Source organism: Crocuta crocuta, unplaced genomic scaffold, assembly GCF_008692635.1.
Source record: "Crocuta crocuta isolate KB4526 unplaced genomic scaffold, BGI_CrCroc_1.0 scaffold107, whole genome shotgun sequence".
NCBI classification, from domain to species: domain Eukaryota; kingdom Metazoa; phylum Chordata; class Mammalia; order Carnivora; family Hyaenidae; genus Crocuta; species Crocuta crocuta.
Window position 1 is genome coordinate 2,698,340 of NW_027531877.1, and position 22,893 is coordinate 2,721,232.

The window sequence follows — 22,893 nt, forward strand, 5'->3', positions numbered from 1 at the left end:
TGTTATTTTATACATACATAAATATGTATTTTTGTGTGTGTATACTTAGAGCCTCTGTTCAAGGTTCTCAAGATATATAAAAGAAGCTTAGGGAGTAATTATGGTTACAGTTACTACAATTAGACTTCAATATAAAATATGAAGTTGAAATAACCCTTTACATTGAACATATAAAATGTTCATATAAAATCACAAAATTGCAAATCTGGAAATAAACAGCACTTTTCCTTTTTCTCTTTTTCTTTTTTTGTTTTTTTATTTACATCCTAATTAGCATATGGTGCTATAATGCTTTCAGGAATAGAATCCAGTGATTCATCCCCTACGTATAACACCCAGTGCTCATTCCAACCAATGTCTTCCTTAATGCCCCTTGTCAATTTAACCCATCCCTCTACCCACTATTGTCAATAGTGCTACTATAAACATTGGACTGCATATGCCCCTTCAAAAGAGCACACCTGTGTCCTTTGGATAAATACCTAATAGTGCAACTGCTGGGTCTCAGGGTAGTTCTATTTTTAATGTTTTGAAGAACTTCCATACTGTTTTCCAGAGTGGCTGCACCAGTTTGCATTTCCATCAGCAGTGCAAAAGGTTCCTCTTTTTCTGCATTCTCCTCAACATCTGTCCTTGCCTGAGTTGTTAATTTTAGCCTTTCTGACTGGTGTGAGGTAGTATCTCATTGTGGTTTTGATTTATATTTCCCTGATGATGAGAGATATTGAGCATTTTTTCATGCATCTGTTTGCCATCCAGATGTCTTCTTTGTTTTTTTTGTTTTTTTTTTTAATTTTTTTTTATTTATTATTTCTAGGAGAGAGAAAGAGTGAGCAGGGGAGGGTCAGAGAGAGAGGGAGTCACAGACTGAAACAGGATCCAGGCTTTGAGCTGGTAGTCAGCACAGAGCCCGACGCGGGGCTCGAACCCACGAACCGCGAGATCATGACCTATGTGAAAGTCGGACGCTTAACCGACTAAGCCAACCAGGCGCCCCCAGATGTCTTCTTTGAAGAAGTGTCTATTCATGTCTTTTGCCCATTTCTTCATTAGATTATTTGTTTTTTAGGCATTGAGTTTGACAAGTTCTTTACCCATTTTGGATACTAGCTCTTTATCTGATATGCCATTTGCAAATATCTTCTCCCATTCCATTAGTCGCCTTTTAGTTTTGCTGATTGTTTCTTTGCCATGCAGATGATGAGGTCCTAATAGTTCATTTTTGCTTTTGTTTCCCTTGCCTTTGGAGATGTTTTGAGTAAGTTCCTGCAGCCGAGGTCAAAGGTTGTTGCCTGCTTTCTCCTCTAGGATTTTGATGGCTTCCTGTCTTATATTTAGGTCTTACATCCACGTTGAGTCTATTTTTGTGTATGGGGTAAGAAAGTGGTCCAGGTTCATTTCTCTGCATGTCACTGTCCAGTTTTCCCAGCACCACTTGCTGAAGAGACTGTCTTTATTCCACTGGATAGTCTTTCTTACTTTGTCAAAGATTAGTTGGCCATATGCTTGTGCATCCATTTCTGGGTTCTCTGTTCTGTTCCATTGATCTAAGTATCTGTTTTTGTGCCAGTACCACACTGTCTTGATGATTACACCTTTGTAATACATCATGAAGTCCAGAATTGAACCAGCCCTGCATTCCAGGTATAAATCCCACTTGATCGTGGTGAATAATTCTTTTAACGTATTGTTGGATCCAGTTGGCTGTAAACAGCCGTTTTCTAGTCCAACCTTTTCATTTCAGAGATGAGAGATTTGAGGCCTACACTGCTCAACATTCATCTCATTCCCTCTCAGAAACCTCAGGAGTTTGGTATTTACAGATCTTATAGTGGCAAACCATGCCATGTATCTATGTGTGAAATTAAACTGCAAATGACAAACTGGAAATACATTATATTTTTAATAAAATGTCAGTCATGATAGGTTATTACCCTTGTATAAAGGACTCTTAGAGAAATTTAGACAAATTAACAATCCAATTAGAAAAAAATAGGGCATAGGACCTAAAAAGAAAATGCACAAAAGAAATAATTAAATGCTCCAAAAACAATCAACCTCGCTAGTAAGCAAAGTAATCCTAACTTAAAGCAATAACAAGATGCTAACAATGATATTTTTTTACTACAATCCCCAAGGTTGAAGGTTCTAGAAACAAACACTGGCATATATTGCTGGTGGAGTATAAATTAGCATTTAGAAAGAATGCATGTCAAAAGCCTTCAAACGTGTGCATAACGTCTACTGACTCACCAATGTCCCCTCTAAGAATTTAAGGAAAAAATCAAAAGATGTGAGCAAAGATGAATAAAACCACTTAGCATCTACTGCGTGCTTACCACAATATGAACCCATATGTTAAAGGTTTATACGCATTCATATTTAATCCTCAGAAAGACCCTGTGAAGCAGTCTGTTATTTATCCCCACTGTATCAAAGAAAAAACTGAGGTTTTGAGGTTAAGTGAATTGCTAAGACCACACAGTGAGTAACTGGAGATGCTATACCCTAATCTCACCTGTCTGACCCCACAGTCCGTGCTCTCAGCTAAGAACATAGGATTCTTATTGTATATGTTTACTGGGCATAAAGATGGGAAGGATTCAATGTTTACCAGTGGAGGATTGACTAGGTAGATCTTGTGGCATCCTTGAAAGGGAATATTCAACAGCCATTAGAAGTTAGGACATACATTAAGGAAATGTATATCCAAACCACAATGATGTACCACTTTGCATGATCTAGGATGGTGATAGGTAGGTAGATAGATAGATAGATAGATAGATAGCAAATGTTAGCAAGAATGTGGAGAGATTAGAACTTTTGCACATTGCTTATGAGGATGTAAAGTGGTACTATTGTGGATGACAGTTGGCAATTCCTCATAAAATTAAACTTAGAATTACTGTATGATTCAATAATTTCACTGCTAGGTATAGACCCAAGAGAAATGAAGCAGTTACTCAAACTCAAACTCAGGTACATGAGTGTTCATGGTAGCACTATTCACAATACTTGGAAGGTAAAACTAACCCAAATGTCCATCAGCAAAAAAAAAAAAAAAAAAAAAAAAAGATTAAGCAAAATGAATAAGCAAATTGTGGAAGATATGTTTATGTGTGTATATATACATATATAAAATATAATTATTTATTCACAAATGACATATCAGCTAAGAAAAATGATCAAGAAATTTCTCGTTGACCATCTTACACTGTCTTGGCTCATCTGTCACGCCCTTGATACTCTTCCACAATTCTCTGCCAGGGTTACTTCTAGCCCTCCTTCACAACTGGAATCAGCCATCACGTCAGGAAGGTGTCTCTGACATTACCCTCCTCCCCATTACAAACTCGGTTAGGCTGCCTCTGGTAGGTTAAATAATCACAATAGTTAATTTTATGCATTGGCTTGATGGACTAAGGGATGCCCTGAGATCTGGTAAAACATTTTTTCTGGATATGGCTGGGAGGGTGTTTCTAGAGAAGATTAGCATTTGATTTGGTAGACTCAGTAAAGAGATCCAGCCTCACTATTGTGGGTGGACATCATCCAATCCAGTGGGGGCCCAAATGGCACCAAAAGGTAAAGGAAGGGCAAATTTTCTCGCTTCTTACACTAAGATGTCCATTTCTTTCCTGCCATCAGACACTGGAGCTCCTGGTTCTCAGAGCTTGGTTTGTACTCTTAACTTACACCAGCTGCTCCCCAGTTCTCAGGATTTGGGGCTCAAGTTGAATTATTCCACTGGCTTTTCCTGGTTCTCCAGCTTAGAGATGGCAGATTGTGGAACTTTTCGGCCTCTATAATCTGGTGAGCCTCATGTATATATATTTATGTATAGTCTATTGATTCTGCTTTTCTAGAGAATCCTAATGCAATGATGATGGTTTACCACTGCAAATGAGAGAGAGCTGATATGCAGTGAAAATGGCTGGCAGTTTTAGACAGTCACCACCAGAATGTGAATCAATAGCGATGACTTTTTTTAAAGCAATACAATTTTGGTTCTTTTTTTTTTAAACTAAGTGTTTTTAAATTTTTTTAAATGTTTTATTTATTTCTGAGAAAGAGAGACAGACAGTGTGAGCAGGGGAGGATCAGAGAGAGAGGGAGACAGAGAATCCGAAGCAGGCTCCAGACTCTGAGGTAGCTGTCAGCACGGAGCCCGATGCGGGGCTTGAACCCACGAACCGTGAGGTCATGACCTGGGCCGAAGTCGGACATTTAACTGACTGAGCCACCCAGGCGCCCTAATTTTGGTTCTTAATAAGGGAAAAACAGTGTCTAAAACAAGAACAAGGAAAACTCCGTTGTCTCTGCAGTGGCCAGGACCCACCTGCTGGAGAACTGTGTCCAGTCTTGGACCTGTCTTGTAAGAAGGAGATGAACAAGCCAGGATTCCAAACCTGAGTTCATTTAAGAGGAAAGGACTGCAGTCGTACAAGGTCAGGGAACACAGCAATAGAGCAACAATGTGAATGGAGTGAGGTTCATCTGGAGTATTTAGTCTACAGGAAAGAAGACCCATAAGGAACCATCTTTAAATATGAAACAGAAGACAATTTATGAAACAAAGAAAAATTTACTTTGTTTTGGTCCCTGTGACAAAACTGGGAATAATGAATGGGAGGAGGCAAATTGTTTTCAGCACAAAGAACTTTCAGAGAATTAGAGCATAATTTCCTATCACATTTTGAATACAAAGTACAGTTCTTGGTCAGTTCCTACTCCAAGGACATATGGTTCATAGCAGTACAGATGAACATTCTTTAAAAAGTCGTGTGTTTTAGTGTGCATTTTTAAGTGTTTTAAAATGTTCAATGTTGACATAAATTCTTCCCTTATATAAAAAATATTTCAGTAATATAAATGAGTCAGTTTGAACCGAAAATGTTCACAAATGGTATAGATGGCAAAATCACAGACATGTACGCAAATGACTGCAGCTTAGGGAACACTGCGGTAGAATGTGGTATTTCATCTTTGGGGTTTTTAAACTTCTATTCCAGGACCTCTCTCTTGCTGGGGGAATGTCTGTTACATAGTTTTAAATGATTTAACTGTGTCTTCAAAAAGAGAAAGAGGATGATAAGAAAAATAACAAAGGAGAAAAGAATGAATGACTGGATACTTTAAGCACATCAGTTTGGCTTCTTTACCTTTTAGAGTTCGCATAGTATTGACCTTAAATCAGGAGGAATTCAGAGCAACAAGGCCAAAAAAAATAAATAGAAAGGAACCTCTCAAAGACCAAGCTCTAGATCACTTGATGGGAGTTTCTGTACTTACAGAACAGTGAACTAGAAATTATCATAATGGTTTTATCAAAGTAATGTCACCCTATGGGGCCCTGCCTGGGGTATAGTCAGTTAGCATCCTCCTCCGAGGTAACCCTCTGTCATCTCCCTTAAAGCACAGTTATCATGGGATGGTTTATATGGTTCAAATTACAGCAGGTGTTCTATGAATTAAGGTTTATTTTTAATTAACCATTAAAACTCAAGTTCCTGAGCCATTTCCTTCAACAACCTGAAGAGCTAGTCAAAATACCTAGTGCAGACATCCAGACATGAAACACGTCTGCTTTGAAAGACAAACAGAAACCAAAGAAACTTATTCTGAAAACGAAACAAAACAAAAAAAGATTGAAGTCTAAATTTTTTCAAACTTAAATGTACGCTTGAGTCAGGAGGCCCTTTCTGGTTCAGGAAGTCTGAGGTGGGGTATAAACAGCTGTGTCTCTAACAAGCACCAGGTGATGGCAGTGCTTTTAAGCCGAAGGACCTTGAGTAGCAAAGTCAGAGAATTGAAGTGTGGGTGTCAGAAGAACTTTGACTTTCTCAGTAACTCAGCCAGAGAGCACCAGAGTAAAATTACCATAGCGAAGAGGTGATACAACGTGTTTTCTGTGCTTTTTTGTTCTTTATTGAGAATTAGATTTACAAGGGAATACTTTTCTACTGTATCCTTTCTTATCAGCCCGCGAGAGTGGGAGCAAAGTGGTTTATCAATCTCTGACAGGTTTTACGTGCATAAGCTGTGGCTTCGGCTCCACTGACCCCAAGAACACACACCACAGAAGCAGGGCTCAGAGGCAGAGAGCTACCAGCCTCCTGAGCAACACCAAGACTCAGGCCCAAGTAGAATGAGGCACCTTAATTTGAAATTTGCTGTGTGTGTTGGGGAAGAGTCCAAGGCGACTAAAGGAACCATGGACTTCAGGATAAATATGCAGCTACCTCCATTTCCTGTCCACACCTACCCCTGTAATTTTCAACAGTAAAGTTAAGCCTCCTGTAAAAGGCAACAGCCACAGGAAAAGTGAGGGTAAAAAAAGAAGCAACTAGATGATGCACCCAAGTAGAGGTGGGTTTGGAGCGTTTCCTTGCTTGTTTTTACCTTCTTGGTAGAATTGTTTTATTTGTTAAATTCCTGATTTATTATAAAGTTCAGTATTTTTCCATCTACGAGTTGCCGACCACTTGTGAACCATGAAATCCTTCACTGTCATGGGTCAGAACCAGGCTGTTTTAAAACTGCTGTAGGCGGGGCACCTGGGTGGCTCAGTCGGTTAAGTGTCCGTCTTTCGCTTAGGTCATGATCTCGCGGTTTGTGGGTTCGAGCCCCACATCGGGCTCTGTGCTGACTGCCAGCTCAGATCCTGGAGCCTGTTTCAGAGTCTGTGTCTCCCTCTCTCTCTGACCCTCCCCTGCTCACGCTGTCTCTCTCTCTCTCTCTCTCTCTGTCTCTCTCTCCTAGAAATAAATAAAATATTTTAAAAAAATTTTTTAAAAGAAAAAATAAAACTGCTGTAGGCATATCAAATATCAAAGTTCAAAAGGGAAGGATTGGCTAATTAAACTGCTCAGTTACATGTGTCTGAGTTAAATTAGAAAGAGCGTTACTTACTGGGAGTCTTGACCAAAAATTTGAAAAACACTGCACTATAGTTGGCTTTATGATAGAGGAGGGTTTTTTAAAGCCTTCGTTGTGCCTAATCTATCTATTTTTATTATATTCACGTGGCATTGCCTTAATTAGATGAGGTCTGAGTAAGTAGCCACTTTGGTTATTTCTCTGCCCTTTCCACAGTAAATATCGTAGACTCATGCAGCAAGTTTCATACATACATATAATATTAAACCCCTTCAGGCTATACATCGTGTTAATAGAGCACATTTAATCTACACTCTGAACTATTCCTGGGTGGTATTTAACTCACTCCTCTACATTCACCCAGTTACTGGGAGCACTCCCCAGCTTTCACCTTACAAGGGCACCATCTTCTGGTGAAAAATTTTGTCAGGAGAATGTTAAAGAGCTCTCACAACAGTCCTGATTTTCCTAGTGAAGATTGTAATAGGCATCATACAAACACATCGAAATTATTTAGCACTCTGTTTTATCCAGGAGTCTCATTCCGCTCCCCATCGGAGAAGGGTCGTTCTATTCCTTAGCAGTGAAAGGAGCTCATCCATCCTTCCTGGTTTTCTGTTAAACTGAGCCGGTTTCAAGTTTCAGCTCCTCCTTGAATTCCAGCCTGCTGAGACTTCCCTCTAGAATCATCCAAAATGGAGCCTCTTACAGCTTACCCTTTAAGATGTTCGGGACCGAAAGCAAAGGTATTTGCAGTTTTACTGTCTATGGCTCTATGCACAGTAATGCTATTTCTTCTGCAACTAAAATTCCTAAAACCTAAAATCAACAGCTTTTATACCTTTGAAGTGAAAGATGCACAAGGAAGAACGGTTTCTCTGGAAAAGTTTAAAGGCAAAGTAAGTTGCATCTTCTGGTTTTGTTCTGTTTTTTCCTACTGCATGTTCATTTATTTTAAGGAATCAATTTTTCATTGCTAAAGGGTCCTAAGTTACAATTTAGTTCTCAAAGTAATGTAATGTAATTAGTAAAGTAATGTAATTAGTTTATCACTCTGACCACCAGAATTCTCATCCCATGTACATACAGTACTTCTAATGGATAAACTCTAATTATCCTGTTTTCAAAGACATGCTGAATTAATATTTTAAGTTGTCTAGGAAATTTTTATAATTAGTAATGTGAACATGGAGACATTAAAAATGCTAATTCCATAAAATAGCAACATTAAAAAGCACCCTTATCAATGATCGTATTATCTGTTATCTTAAACCGTTGTTCCTGATGCTTTTTTAATGGTAGTGATCTTCCAGAGTCTTAACTCGTGCATCCAGGTTATGATTTTTCAACAAAACTGGGTCTGTCTAAAAATATGAAATAACCATCAGCTTCAAAATGGTTTAGGATTTTAACTTCTTGCAGGATTTTTGTTTAATCTTTTTATTTGCTTCACTTTCCGGTTGGATTTTTTTCTTTTTCCGGGAGGTTGCACTAGTTGTAAACGTGGCTAGTGACTGCCAACTCACGGACAGAAATTACTTAGCACTGCAAGAACTGCACAAAGAGTTTGGACCGTTCCACTTCAGCGTCTTGGCTTTTCCGTGCAATCAGTTTGGAGACTCAGAGCCCCGCCCGAGCAAGGAAGTAGTATCTTTTGCAAGAAATAACTATGGTGTGACGTTCCCCATCTTCCACAAGATTAAGATTCTAGGATCTGAAGCAGAACCCGCATTCAGATTTCTTGTTGGTAAATATCTACTTTGCCTCACCAATTTAATGTTTCCAATTGCTTTTCCCTTTTAAAACAAATGTACCAACCAGGACAGTACTTTTCTGTTCATTTCATTTGAAATGTTTTAATTAAGTGGGAAAGTTTGGTAAAACGATCAGAGAGCCAGGATCTCATCCTGAATCTCTGAAATCAATGTTTTAACTTCTTGAATGGCAAAATAAGTCGATTCCAATGTATTTTATTCCTTATGATCACTTCCCTGAAGGATTTGCCTGAAATGTGGTCATGGCTATCTTCACAAAATACCTTAATTCCTCTTACTTAACTGGCACTTGGGGAAATATCCCTCCCCATTACTAAAGCTATCCATGTCTCGTGAATATCGCTGGGCATTATTAGACATATTTCTGTGATTAATTTTATGTTGCCTTGTCTGAGATAGTATCTTCTAGAATGAGTAATATCTCTGTTTTTGCTAAAATTCAAAAGAGAATACAAGAATTTTTTTTTTTTGGAGGACAGTAGTGCTATGTTGTCTCTAAAATTAGGCTAGCTACAGAAATCTGTTGAAAGATTTTTCCAGGGTCGCTTAGCATAAAGGGAGTGAGGTATAGTGACCAAGGGCATAGGTTTTAGCCACAGCCTACCTGGATTCAAGTCCCTGCTCTGTTAGTTTTGCTGTGTGGCTTCAGCTACATGACTTAATTTCTCTGTGCCTCCTTTCTCATTTGTAAAACAAGATTATCAATAGTACACACTTCCTAAGATTATTTGGAGGATTAAATGTGTTAATAGTAGAAGTAAAGTATTTATATGCTTCTTACACTGTGCCCAACACTATTCTGAAGGACATTCAGGGACACCTGAGTGGCTCACTAGGTTAAGCATCCAACTTCAGCTCAGGCTCTGTGCTGACACCTCAGAGCCTGGAGCCTGCTTTGGATTCTGTGTCTCCCTCTCTCCCCGTGTCTCTCTCCCTCTCTCAAAAATGAAGAAAGATTTTAAAAATTTAATAATAGTAGATAAAAAATAAAGGACACTCAGCTAATGTCCTCTCATCTAACTTATGCAAACGATATCCTCAGTCCTTATTTTCACTGTAGATAATTTGAGTTTTGATCAAACAATGACTTCAATGAGGCAGTCAAGCTTCCAGTGTAGTAAGCCAGCTAATCATGTTCTATAAAATTTAAGTGTGAAATCAGAATCTTTTTAAAACATTAATGGGGCCCCTGGGTGGCTCAGTTGGTTGGGCATCTGACTTCGGCTCAGGTCGTGATCTCAAATTTTGTGAGTTTGAGCCACGCGTCAGGCTCTGTGCTGACAGCTCAGAACCTGGAACCTGTTTCGGATTCTCTGTCTCCCTCTCTTTCTGCCCCGCCCCTGCTCACACTCTGTCTCTCTTACTCTGTCTTGAAAATAAACATTAAAAAATTTTTAAACAGTACATTTAATTTCTAGGGAAAATTAACATAAAATTCCATCTACCCTGTGCAATCAAAAAAGTAACAGTGATTTAAGGTTTCACTGAAGTTAGATGAAGCTCCAGAGACAAAGACTGTGAGATCATAGCCAAATGAATATCAGGTTTTTAAAACTAGCCCACGTGGACGGTAACTGATCCTGTGGTCACAATGCGCATGTGTCCAGGTTTCAGTAAACAGGGCATCTGGGTGGGGAGGCCAATGCCACCAGAAGCTCAGTCACAGCAAGTCATGTGCTGAGGGACTGCACCCGCCTGGAAGGGTGTCTTTTCCTAATTCACACAAAGATGTTTACTTCAGGTAGAGAGTGATCTGCCCTGGTGGGCATTATCTTTAGAGACACATTTGCCATTAAAGAAAATGGCACTTTTGCAAAATGATTTTAAGATGGCTTTCATGTAATTATATGATGCTCACTTATACTGAGTCCTTGATGGTAGCTCTAGTCAAAAATATTTTTCTCGAGGGGCGCCTGGGTGGCTTAGTCGGTTAAGCGTCCGACTTTCGCTTAGGTCATGATCTCGCGGTTCGTGGGTTCGGGCCCCACGTCGGGCTCTGTGCTGACTGCCAGCTCGGAGCCTGGAGCCTGTTTCAGTCTGTGACTCCCTCTCTCTCTGACCCTCCCCTGCTCACGCTGTCTCTCTCTCTCCTAAAAAAAAAAAAAAAAAAAAAACCTTAAAAAAATATTTTTCTCGAATAATGAAATAACTACTTGGCACAGTACACCAAGTAAAACACATATAAGTAATCAGTCCACTTTTTATTTTTATTTCTTAGTTTTAACCTATGCTCTGTCACTGCTTCTTTTTCCCAGCCCAAAGCAAAGTATTCCACACTTTCAAAACTCTAGACAGTGAGTTCCATCTATCTACTTGATCACTATTTCTAAATACTTAGCACTTGTTAAAAGAATACTTAACACTTGTTATCTCTGCTTCTCCGTCTCAGTTACCTTCTTAGATGACTGTGTCTGGCTTCTTGCTCCATGAATCTCTTGAATTTAGCAGGTACCTGGGACTGCTACTCTGGCCCCTTCTCTTTCTTCTGTCTTCAGGCTCCTCTTTTCCATCCACCCTTAACTGTGCTAATTCTCAGGATTCTGCCACAGTCCACTGGAGCTCTTCTTATTCTATCCCCTTTCCCTGAGTGAGCTCTCTCTCCTAAGCTCTCCTCTGATAGGATGCTCCACATACACCTGAATCCCCTCCTGTACAAAAATGAATTTGTCATCTTCTTCCTAAGATCTGTTTGGAGTAGGAAGTACAGGAGTAGGAAGGTCTAGTTATCAGTCCTGGCTCTACCGCTCATTAGCCACAAAACCTAGAGTCTAAGACTCCATTGTCCTCATCTGCAAAATGGGGTTAATGATAATACCCACCTCACAGGGTTGCTGTAAAGATTCAATGAAAGGATCCATTTAAAGCAATGAGCATACATTACTGGGCATATAGTAGACACTAGATACATTTTAACTAGTTTATATTTTTTCTCATGTTAGTAATGCACATCAATTCCGGAAAATGTAAACTGAAAAAACATTACATTTCTTACATACATTAAGATGTATCAAAAGGATTGCATAATTTCTCAATATGATCTAATACTACATGTTAACTAACTAGAATTAAAAACTTAAAAACAATAATAATGTTTTAGAATCCCTTTCCATTTTCCTCATCATAACATGTAATAATATTAAAACCATAGATATATTTAATATGAAAAGAATTCTATATATGCCATTACTAAGGACCATTAGAAAAATCATTTTATCTTTAAAAATGTTAAGAAGCTGAAAGTTTTGAGCTAGTGACAAGGTAAGTTTTTTGGGTTAAAAAATTTTTTTTTAAATATTTTTATTTATTTCTAGGGGAGAGAGAGAGAGAGACAGGATGAGCAGAGGAGGGTCAGAGAGAGAGGGAGATACAGACTCTGAAACAGGCTCCAGGCTCTGAGCTGGCAGTCAGCACAGAGCCCGACGCGGGGCTCGAACCCACGAACCGCGAGTTCATAAACCTAAGCGAAAGTCGGACGCTTAACCAACTAAGCCACCCAGGCACCCCGGGTTTTTAAAAAATTTTTTAAATGTTTATTATTTTTGAGAGAGAGAGAGAAAACACAAGTGGGGAAGGGGTAGAGAGAGGGAGACAGAATCTGAAGCAGGCTCCAGGCTCTGAGCTCTCAGCACAGTCTGATGTGGGGCTTGAACTCACAAACTGTGAGATCATACATGACCTGAGCTGAAGTCGGACACTAAACCAACTGAGACACCCGGGTGTCCCAATTTTTGGTTGTTTAGATCAATAAATCTGAAATAAACTGTTTTGTTTCATGATTCCAGATCAGTAGAATGATCAGTGAAGTCATTAAACGTATAGAAATATGGTTACTCAGAGCTTGAGTTTTGCTTTGTTTTTTCATTTTGTTTTGCTTCTGACATTATGACAATCTTAGAACTTGATTCTAAAGTTTTAACTTACATAGATACTAATAGAAATGAAAATCTTGACAAAAAAATAAAATTATGCTTATGATAATATATTCTGGTATTTTAGATTCTTCTAAGAAAGAACCAAGATGGAATTTTTGGAAGTATCTAGTCAACACTGAGGGTCAAGTTGTGAAGACCTGGAGGCCAGAGGAACCCATTGAAGTCATCCGGCCTGAGATAGCAGCTCTGATTAGACAAATGATCATAAAAAAGAAAGAGGACCTATGAAATGCCAGTGAGTCATTCAAATGTAGTAGTTAGAATATAGAAATGTCTCCAGGAGGCTCATTTTTGATAGTCTGACAATTAAATATGGGACTGAAGGATGGGTTTTTTTGTTTGTTTTTAGGATACCTTGCCAGTGAGTGGTAATGAATGTCCCCAGGACAGAGATGTTACCCAAAGCAAAAATAAAGAGTAGCTAAAGAATCAAAATGAAATATACTAAATATTTCATCTGATCATGCTAACTAGTTCAGAATAGAGAGTCATCAATGTGCTTCAGTATCCTCATGTTCGACTTGACATTTTCCAGGATTTTACTTGATGGAAATGCCAACCCCCTAGACCACTGTTTGAATTCAACACACTGTGTGTGACTGAATTTTCTGGATTAACTAACTATAAATGGCTATTTTTATGTAATAAAATACAAAATAAACATTGAAAAATGTTAAATACATAGAGAGATTCAAACTCCTATGTACTTTTGTTTCAGATACAGGATCTTGTTTCTTTAGTTAGCTGCTTTTTTTTTTTAAGTACAGGTTCATAGTATGTTTTACTATATCTGCCCAAATAGTCATTTATAAATGACACTATCCTAACATTCGAAAAAGACTTCCTCACTTTGTGTTTCTCTAATATTTTCCAGAAGCAACCCAAATTTTATAAATAGAGTATTAATTGCTGAGTCAAAATCCCAAGTGTAAGAAGAAGGCTATGAGTGTAGGATTATTTAACTCAAGTCTTTATATATTAATATTGGTTTCTAATATATTCAGATTAGATTAGCCATTTGGAAAGAATTCAGCGCTGTATCGTTCTGATGGCTGAAATAATAAAAATCAACTCTTAATAGTCAAAGGTCTGAATATAAAAAAGAGAAGGACTGTAATCACACCAGTCTTAAGTATCAGTAATCACTGAACTTTTTGATAGAGTCACACATGCTTCTTCTCCCAGGTCATAACTTTTATGTTCTTCTCATTATTGACTGATAAAGCAACCTGCCAAGTTGATGAAGGCTAATTATTGCCCAACGAAATGTATATTTCATGAACTGAATAGGAAGACTAGGATTAAGGGAAAAAAAAGTAAAAAGTCAGTCATGTAAAATTTGGCCAAGAAGGAAGACCCAGTCTAAATAGCTGTGAGTTGACCCTCAAATTCTATACTGGTTAATGAAAGTGAAGATGGGTTGGTTTGTTTGTTTGTTTGTTTGTTTGTAATGCCACCTCAGCATATAGTTCTGTACAAGTGTCTAAAGTCCTTGGAGAAACCAAAATAATTCCTTAAGGTGTCTTAAGTGATCAGGACTGGAATCATCACTAATTTGAACTGTTTTTGAAGAAATAAAAGCCACCTAACAAACCTATCTGTCCTTTACAGTTTTGCCCCAAGAGCATAGAGGCAGAATTGAATTCTGAGCCTCTAAGCAAAATTTTGTTAAGGGCAAACTCTCCAACTGTTGTTCCCAGAGCATTCTTGCCATACACGCCACTTAAAACAAGTGCCACCGGCCAGCTGCTATGGCAGGAAATGACCAGGACTGTCCCGGTGAACGCTGTTCAGATGTCACCCTGCCCAAAGTCTCTAGTTTTCTCCAAAGCCATGTAAAGGGGGCTTTTACATCTTGGGTGCTTTATCCAACCGACAGTCTCCACTAGAGTCAGCACTTGATTCTCTCCCCTTCCCCTTTGGGTATGTGGGGAAGGCAGGTAGGGATTTGAAAGTGTGGCACATACGTGTCCATTCAGGGTTCTGTAACAATTAGGCTCTGTGTGCTAAAGAGGGGTGTGGAGCCATTTGCTGATGTGCTGCTCAGCCCATAACTTCGCTGTCTTATATGAATTCCACGAGGTACATATACGTAAAGAGAAAAAAATGCATGTTTCTTGAATTGAGCATATCTACCCTATGTCCGCATCCAAAAGCCTTGGGCATAGTCTGCTACTGGCTAAATTAAGGAAAATAACAGGAAAACAGCTGACATCACATAAAAAGCTATTTATGGACAAAGGGACAAAATCATTCATTTATTGTGGTCAGTAGTTCGTTGGCTTGCAGTTTGTTTTGGTTTAGTTGGAGGGTGGAAAGGAGTAGCTCCTTCTCACTCCTGATCTTCATCTCATGGCTGACAGAGCCGTGGTGCTGAAGACTGGAATAAATAGGAATTTGCCTGAAATATACCATGAAAGTCATACTTCATTTTTGAAAATGCTTAATAATTAGAGTCATCTTAATGTGTATATGTGCCTGAATATAATTCCTAGTGATTGCAGGATATAGAGCCTACACACAGTGGTGGCTGGGAAATAACAACCACCTCTCTGGAGGATGGGTCCCAATTTGCAGCATTTGCCAATCTCCATGGTATAAATGCTCCCACATGGCCAACTTCCATCTACCAATGGTTTAATAACCAGCATGGCAGACTTCTGAAAATGTAACACTCAGGTTGCACAAACCACGTTACGTTGGCTCCAGAACACAAAAACTTTTAAAAATCAGACTTGATCCAGTTATCATAAGGATCTCCAAAGAGATAAATCTAGAGCAAAAACATTTATTATTTCTTTTTATTATAAATACACTGTTTTTGATAACCTATATGAAAATGTGGGGAAAAACAAAAAATGTATTTCTCTCTGTATTTTCAACACATTAACTCTCAAGACTACCTTGCAGAAACCAGGAAGTCTTGAGTGATCCCTGTACAAAATATTACATTCATTCATGGTGTTTCTTTGGGGGAAAAAAATGATGTTTGGGTGTGGCTGTAATGTGAACACTTTGTCCGTGTGTATTTCTCCCCTGGATTTCATCTTTCCCATGGGATAGTAAAATTCTACTGTCACGCCTAAAAACTAACATACCCCAGTCCTCCCCACTCTTCTCTTCCTTCCTCTCCCTTAACTGATAAGGCCATACCTTGCAGAATGAAGCATTCTCTTTTATAGAGGAGTGGCTTTGATGTCCCAAGTGTGGAAGCCTGTCAAAATTTCCCTCTGACTCCTATGGAAACATTCTTCATTTGAATGGATATATTCATTTTCCTCCTTACGCACTGATCTCCTTAATTTATCTTTAACGCATTCCATTCTCTCTCTCCTTTCTCATCATCTAACAAATATGGAAGTGAAGAATAACGTTGAATATGTATTGTTTATTGAGCATAAATGTTTGCATTTTATGTCTCATCCTTTAGTTTAAAAAAATTAAAACACAAAGGCCAAGCTTTCTAAATTTAGTGGGTTTTATTTTTATCAACAAGTCAGTGACTTTCCATAAAAAATAACATGTTGAAATTTAACCTTTTAAGAAAAAAGATGAAAGTGATATTTACACGGACGGGACCCTTAAATACAAAAAATGCTGAAAACAGAATGGGCAACAAGGCAGAGAGGATATGAAAGTAGCAAAATGCATAAGGAATCAAATTATAGGTATCAATCTCCCATGGTTTCGATGTTTAAACTTAAATAAGGTAAGAATAAAAATTATTAAAGCAGTAATTCATAATTCCTTACAGTAGACTGTAATATACTTCTCACATCTAACTTAAAATATAACTAATTGACCAAACCACCTAAAGTCAACTTCTGCACTTGCTGCATGCAAATGTCCACATGACACGGATGTCACTGTATATCTGGGACCCATCAAGTTCCTGACACTGTCGTGTGGGCCAAAATGGCCTCCAAAGGAATCAGAAAATATTTAAAAGCATGTGGTACAGTTAGTTCTTCCCACTTCACAAGTTAAATCTCATGCTGTATTCCAAATATTTTAGGAGTCTGTGACTTTACAGAAAATGAAGTGAAAAATTCAGGCAAATCCTGCAAACAATTCAACTGCATCCCTCAACACCACCCCAAAATTTCTACTTCTCTTGATATTTCAAGTGAAAATGTTTGAATTGATGGACTCATCTTCAAAGTTATCTCAGTTCTCCCTTCTGCTGGTACATACACATGATTATAGAAACCTGCTCTAATGGCCTATTAAGAAACTGATTATCTAGGAAGAATACTAAAGACTTAGTTAAAAATTTGGGGAAAGATTTTAGGCTTTCCATTTCAAGTTGTCATTGTATTCTAAATTTTATATTAAAAATAAATATTTAAAAAAATGCAATTTCACAAATACTTTCATACTGTGTACTCAAGACTCCAAAAATAATACCTGGAAAAAATTTTTTAAGAGTTAAGTACATCGGGGGGGGGGTGCATGGGTGACTCAGTCAACTGAGCGTGTGATGTCAGCTCAGGTCATGATCTCANTTGTCAGGCTCTATGCTGACAGGTCAGAGCCTGGAGCCTGTCTTCGGATTCTGTGTGTGTCTCTCTGTGTGTCCCTCCCATGCTCTCACTCTGTTTCTCTCTCAAAAATAAAAATTTTAAAATTTTAAAAAAGGGGGGCACCTGGGTGGCTTAGTCAGTTAAGCGTCCAACTTCGGCTCAGGTCATGATCTCACCATTAGTGGGTTCGAGCCCTACATCGGGCTCTGTGCTGACAGCCAGCTCAGAGCCTGGAGCCTGTCTTCGGATTCTGTGTCTCCCTCTCTCTCTCTGACCCTCCCCTGCTCACACTGTCTCTCTCTGACTCTCAAAAATAAATAAAAAACATTAAAAATTTTTAACAAAATAAAATAAAAATAAAAATTTTAAAAAAGAATCATATTGGTTTCTTCACCACTTATAACCTTGTCTATAGTATTATAATTATATAATAATATAATAATCATGGCAAAAGTATATACATGCACCAAACACACACACTAATCACAGAATTAATTATACTCTGATGTTCATTGTATATGCAATAGGATAGCAGTTGCATGTTAGCTGATGCCGTCCACATATTCAACCAGCTAACAATACACTGCCAACCCATCACACACAGCAAACCAGTGCAGTGTGTTAAAAAGAAGAATTTATCCAGAAGCAAGTGGCAGGGTAGTTGTGGCTGCCAAATTGGCCCAAAGCAGCCAGCTAACAACACACTGCCTACCTGACTCAGGTCACTGCTACTTTTCATGGCCCATGAAGTCACTGAAGCTACTATATGCAACATGCAACACAGTAGCAAAACTGTAATCTTAACAGTCACATAAAAGAAAACTTATAAACAAAACCTGTTACTCCAAAACTATTATAAAAAAGAAAAACAATATTTTTAAATCTCGTCAAAAATTTAAAAAGAAATCTCAGAATACTTGGACTTAGCTATTTCAAAGTAAATGCTTGAATATCAAAATACGGTTTTGCAGTACAAGTGAATTAACAAAGTTATACTTAACTGTAGCTTTGCAATTATTTCTCTTTTGACCAAAAGACCAGTTGTCTGTATTAGGCAGCAAAGTATTTAGGAGTCATGGTAACATGCAATTTGGGCATAAAACAGAATTTTAGCTCTTTTGGAAAGAAAGAATCAATATTAAAATATTTAGAGACTTCAGTTGTCATTATTTTGTCTCTCATTACAAACTACATTAGCCACTGCATTCTGAAAGGGCTGTTATGTGTTTGATTTATTGTGTCACCACTTAAATATTTCAAAGTTTAAAAAAGACTAAGAAAAATCTGTAAAAATGTTAATGGGTTTGAAACTAGAATCTATGAGTAAAATTTAAAGGAATACAAACAACTTCATGTAGAGAGAAGCAAGGTGAATGGTGATTATGGGAGATATAAATCATATGAGGGCTGTTGATGTAGTAAAAATAAGAAAAACTCGTTTATATTTGTTTTATTCTTACATTGATTAAGAGAGAAGCTGCAGGCCTTGGCTCTAGACTTTCAAGGAGTAAAAGTAATACATTGGATCAATTTTAACCTGAAGACCGAACTTGGATTAGGCCATTTCTCCCGATTGTCCACAAGATGGCACCATTTCCATTTCTATTGGGGGCAAGCTTTTAAATGCAACCGGGAAGTACAACTCGCAACTGTTAAAATGAAATTTTAAAAGCCAGCTAGCAATGCGCTGACTACATCAAAGCTTCATCCTTTCTGTTGAGCCTAAAAGTAGAAAAGCACCACTGATATACAGATGATTACTACTGTCAGGGAGTTTCCGTTTCTTATAGAAATATGGGCGGTGGGGGAGGGTGTATAATTAGACTCTAGTTAGTGATATTTTAGGAAACTTTACATTTTCATATTCTCAGACCAGCCCAACAGGCATCTTCTTTAGGAAGAATCAGCTTGTTCCAAATCAGAATTAAGAGAATTACAGTAAGCACTAGACGCTTACCTTAGGAGAATCCTGACTTCTCTTTTGCTTCATGTCTTTGGCGAGCACCTGCATGATGTTCTCCTTCGAAAATATAGATAACATATGGAGAGAAAAACTATTTTTAAAAATCATAATATTAGCTGTGGAATGTTTCTAGACCCTCAGCTTGTCTAACCACATTGACTCAGTTTCTCTAGCAACCAGACGCCTCTAGAACACAAGTAGATTACACACTGCAAAACGAAGGATCAGGGTTTAGAGTTTGTACTACCTCTTGATCCTCAGCAGGTATTACAAACGGTGCCTTCGACAGAAAGCCCCTGTAGGGAGTTGTGGCTGGGAGACATAAGGACATTACTCACCCACAACATCTCTTCCTCCGTCCGGACCCTCCGCCGGGCTGTGCGCTCCAGTTTCCACTCCATCTCCGGAGGACTTTGCCCTCCTCGGTGTGTGGCCTCACTTCGATCGGCTCTGGTTTTGCCCCCCCGTCTAAGCCAGTCTTGACGCCTAATCGTCAAACCTCTAGTCTCACCCCCAGGACCATCATTTTTCACTCTTAACCTCCATTTCTCCGATTCTTCCCACCGCTCCTAGACAGTATTCCCCCGGGTACCGTTTAAAAAGCCGGCGGGGCGGCAGCCGGAGCGGGAATCCCCCTCTCCCGCTCCTCATTGGCCAGCGCTCTGGTGACGTCAGAGTTCGGGAGGGCTTCCCCCGGCGCGCGCCTCCGCCCGCCTCCGCCTCCACCTTCCGGCCCCGCGTCGCCGCAGCCTGCTCTTTGTCCGCGGAGGCGCGCGCTGGAGCGCCAAGCTTTGCCGCGAGCCTTGGCGGGCCGGAGCTGGGCCCGGCGCCGAGGGCGGTCACACCAGCAGGAGGCGAGGGGGTTGGCGGGCCGAGAAGCGGGTTCTGTGAGTTCACGTTCTTTCCATTTTCAGGGGGGAAAAAAGTTTCGTTATAACGGGACTTTCTCTCCATTGGTAACGGTCACCGTTTGTATAAGCCACAGATATTAGACGTATTCCCCCGACGTGTTCATCAGCTTTTGCTCCATTTTTAAATAGGCAGGAAAACGTGGCAAGAGTTCTGTGCCGATGAGAAGGGGGAGCATTGCATATGCATTCAATAAGTGCTTCTCTGCTGTAGCAACTTGGAAGTGGTCAGGTTCTCTCAGTTGAGCTTCTGCGCTATCTTCCCAAACAAGACGTTCGAGAGTTGGTGAAAGCTGGTGACAGGGAGCACCTCATGAGCAGTGAAGAGCCAGCAAGAAAGCTGAGCAGCCTGGGGGCCAAGTAATAAAGCAGAGGATGATGTGGGGGGTTAGGTGAGAGGTTTAGATGGAAATGACGAGGGGCCAGATGGGCTGTGCAGCCTTAACAGCCCCACCTGAGCTGCCAAAAGAGGCTGACTGTGCCATATGGCAGGAGGGGAAACCGTGTCTGGGAAACTCTGACAGCCTGGCAGCCAGCTTTTCCCTCCCCATAACCTCCTCCCTACCTCCCCACAGTTGACAGTGGACTGCTTGTGCTCTTATGCAACATGGGGTTTGTGCATTTTACCAGGGAAAGGATCCATAGATATCAGACACTACAGAGGATCAGTGATATATAAACAAAACAACAACAAAAACCCCAAACTTACTCTCCTGTTTTCCTTCTTACTGAAAGCAAGAAAAATTGACATCAAGGCTGAGACCCAATCTTGGACCAATTTTCCAGCTACAGTAATGAAGGTTAGGGAAAATGCTGCACAGGGTAACTTAATCAAATGAGGTTTATCTAAATGTTTGATAGCCAAATGGATTGAAATATCTAAGTTTCACCCACAAGAATTTCACCTTACTTGCAGTGCATCAACTTTCAGTAAATCTTTTCAGCAAACACGGGAGTCTAAAGTGAAATATTGGCTAAGATTCAAATGTATTGTTAAGTTAAAGATCAGTTTTGCAAATGCCAGCTAAAATTAGTATCATATTGGAAATAAAATGGAAGACTTTTTGTTCTGTTATTAAGTACCATTTACCAGGGATAGGATTCATAGATAACAGATACTGAAAAGGGTCAGAGATGGACACAAACACAGGAGTAATCAATTCAGTTCAATTAATGAGCTTGCAGATCCAGGTAAACTGTGATTTTAGAATCTGCGTCCTTACAAGTATTAAGAATAGTGAATTTTTCTTTTAAAATTCGGCTATCTGCAATGCATTTATAAATTCCATTTTAGCCACTAATTCCACAGCATATCACACAGCCTCCAAATGCCTTTTCCACCTAGATTAAGCATAGAAGGTAAAAGTTTTTTTTAAAGGTTATTGTGCATTTAAATATCCATATTGAAATTTAACAGGAATGATGAAAATAGAAAACCCACCATGGCAAACACCTCAGTACTAACTGCTGCAGTCAAGGATCATGGATGGTAAAACTGGTGTACATATGATGAGGGTGTCTGCCTCCTATGACCCAATGCAAAAAGATCAATTACAACTTTTCATTGGACAAACCTGGCAGCCACCACCTTAACCAAGAAATAAATTAACCTCACCATTAATGACACGTTGACATCTTGTGCCTCCTGATATGATGCACTAGAAAGGGCACAACATAATTTAATATTTTTGCCCAACCTGCATAAACTGAATTAATAATGAGAATATACTAAATAAACCAAGTTAAAGGACATTCACAAAAGAATTGGCCAGTAGTATTCTTCAAAAGTATAGTCATGAAAAGAAAAACTGAGAAACTATCACAGATCAGAAGTATCTATGTAAACATAACAATTAAATGCATTTTAGATCTGGGACTGAATCCTGGACTGGTGGGGATGGGGGCAGGGACATCTGTTGCATAATTGTAGAAATTTGAATAATATCTGTAGATTAGTGAGCAGAGTAGTAGTAATGCTGATTTCCTACTTATACTCACTGTGTTATGGTTGTGTTAAATGCTAACATCTGGGAAAGTTGGGTGAAGGATATCATGGAATTATTTGTACCATTTTTGTAACATTTTTCTAAGTCAAAAATTATTTCAAAATAAAACTTAAAGAAAGTAATTATGGGCATATTCATAGGACATTATGGCATTAACTGCTTCAGAGAAAAATTGAAATACCCTGTAAACATCTTATCTCAATTTTTATCAAATACAGTTTAGGAATAATGTCCAGTTCATACATTTATGTGCCTGAGGGTGATTTACTATCTTCAAAGTGTTTTCTCCTTTCAAGAGGGTTTGCAGGCAGATCTGTGATAAGGACAAGAGCTGTGTGGAAGACTTTTCCACAAAAGCCAAGGCCACCTCCGAGGAGGTCAAGGTGAGGGGGGACAAGAGGTGAAGCAGTGAGAAGGGAAAAGGCAAGGGGCTTTGCTTGACTCCTGTCTGGCTGCGCTCTGAAAGTCTGAGGCCGTCTCTACTGATGGGAAGCCAAGAGAATAAACAAAGTTGCCAAGTGCAGATTTTTTTTTTTCAATTACATGATCACATTTTCTTCCCAAACAATAATGTTAAGAATCTCACATACACAGCGCACAAAGTCAGCTCTCTTCGTCAGCCCTCCCAGCTTACTCCTTTCCCCAGAGCCCCATCAGACCTTTTCCAGTGCATTTACATACATAAGTGTGTACTCCTAGTCTGGCGCTGTGTATCTTCCTACGTAAACACGATCCTCCTATACTTATCTGTTTTGCACCTTGCTTTTTCTACTTCACTGTATTCAATTGCAAGCCGGAGAGCTTCCCCATCCCCAGCTCCAACTGCCGGTTCTCACACCCCTCGGCCCGCGGTGTCTCCTGCTCGGCTCGCGCCCCACCTCCCGCGCCAGCCAGACCGCTCTGGCGC

At 39.3% G+C, this 22,893-nt stretch overlaps 2 protein-coding genes across 4 annotated transcripts in view; one reads left to right on the plus strand and one right to left on the minus strand.

Annotated features, from left to right (window-relative positions):
• The window catches only part of CDC20B (cell division cycle 20B), a 43,602-nt gene extending 20,810 nt beyond the window's left edge, over positions 1-22,792 (minus strand). The window contains exons 1-5 of one of the 2 annotated variants that reach the window (XM_077772968.1): positions 22,668-22,792; positions 21,596-21,638; positions 21,422-21,506; positions 19,411-20,329; positions 19,067-19,129 (exon numbers count right to left, since the gene is read on the minus strand). In XM_077772968.1, coding sequence (XP_077629094.1) covers positions 19,067-19,129; positions 19,411-19,473 — 126 coding nt within the window. In that variant the 5' untranslated portion in view covers positions 19,474-20,329; positions 21,422-21,506; positions 21,596-21,638; positions 22,668-22,792. Of the gene's footprint in view, positions 1-14,805; positions 14,988-15,739; positions 15,932-19,066; positions 19,131-19,410; positions 20,330-21,421; positions 21,507-21,595; positions 21,639-22,667 lie in introns of those variants that run through there. The other variant, XR_013337290.1, reaches the window with a different exon arrangement.
• Positions 7,394-14,179, plus strand: GPX8 (glutathione peroxidase 8 (putative)). Of its 2 annotated transcripts, none has more exons than XM_077772970.1 (3): positions 7,394-7,625; positions 8,365-8,626; positions 12,651-14,179. In XM_077772970.1, exons 1-3 carry the CDS (start codon positions 7,575-7,577, stop codon positions 12,812-12,814), a joined length of 477 nt encoding a protein of 158 aa, XP_077629096.1. In that variant the 5' UTR covers positions 7,394-7,574; the 3' UTR covers positions 12,815-14,179. The 2 variants fall into 2 exon arrangements, with proteins under 2 accessions (XP_077629096.1, XP_077629095.1); XM_077772969.1 differs by having other exon boundaries at positions 7,396-7,778.
• Positions 22,793-22,893: the final 101 nt, after the last annotated feature.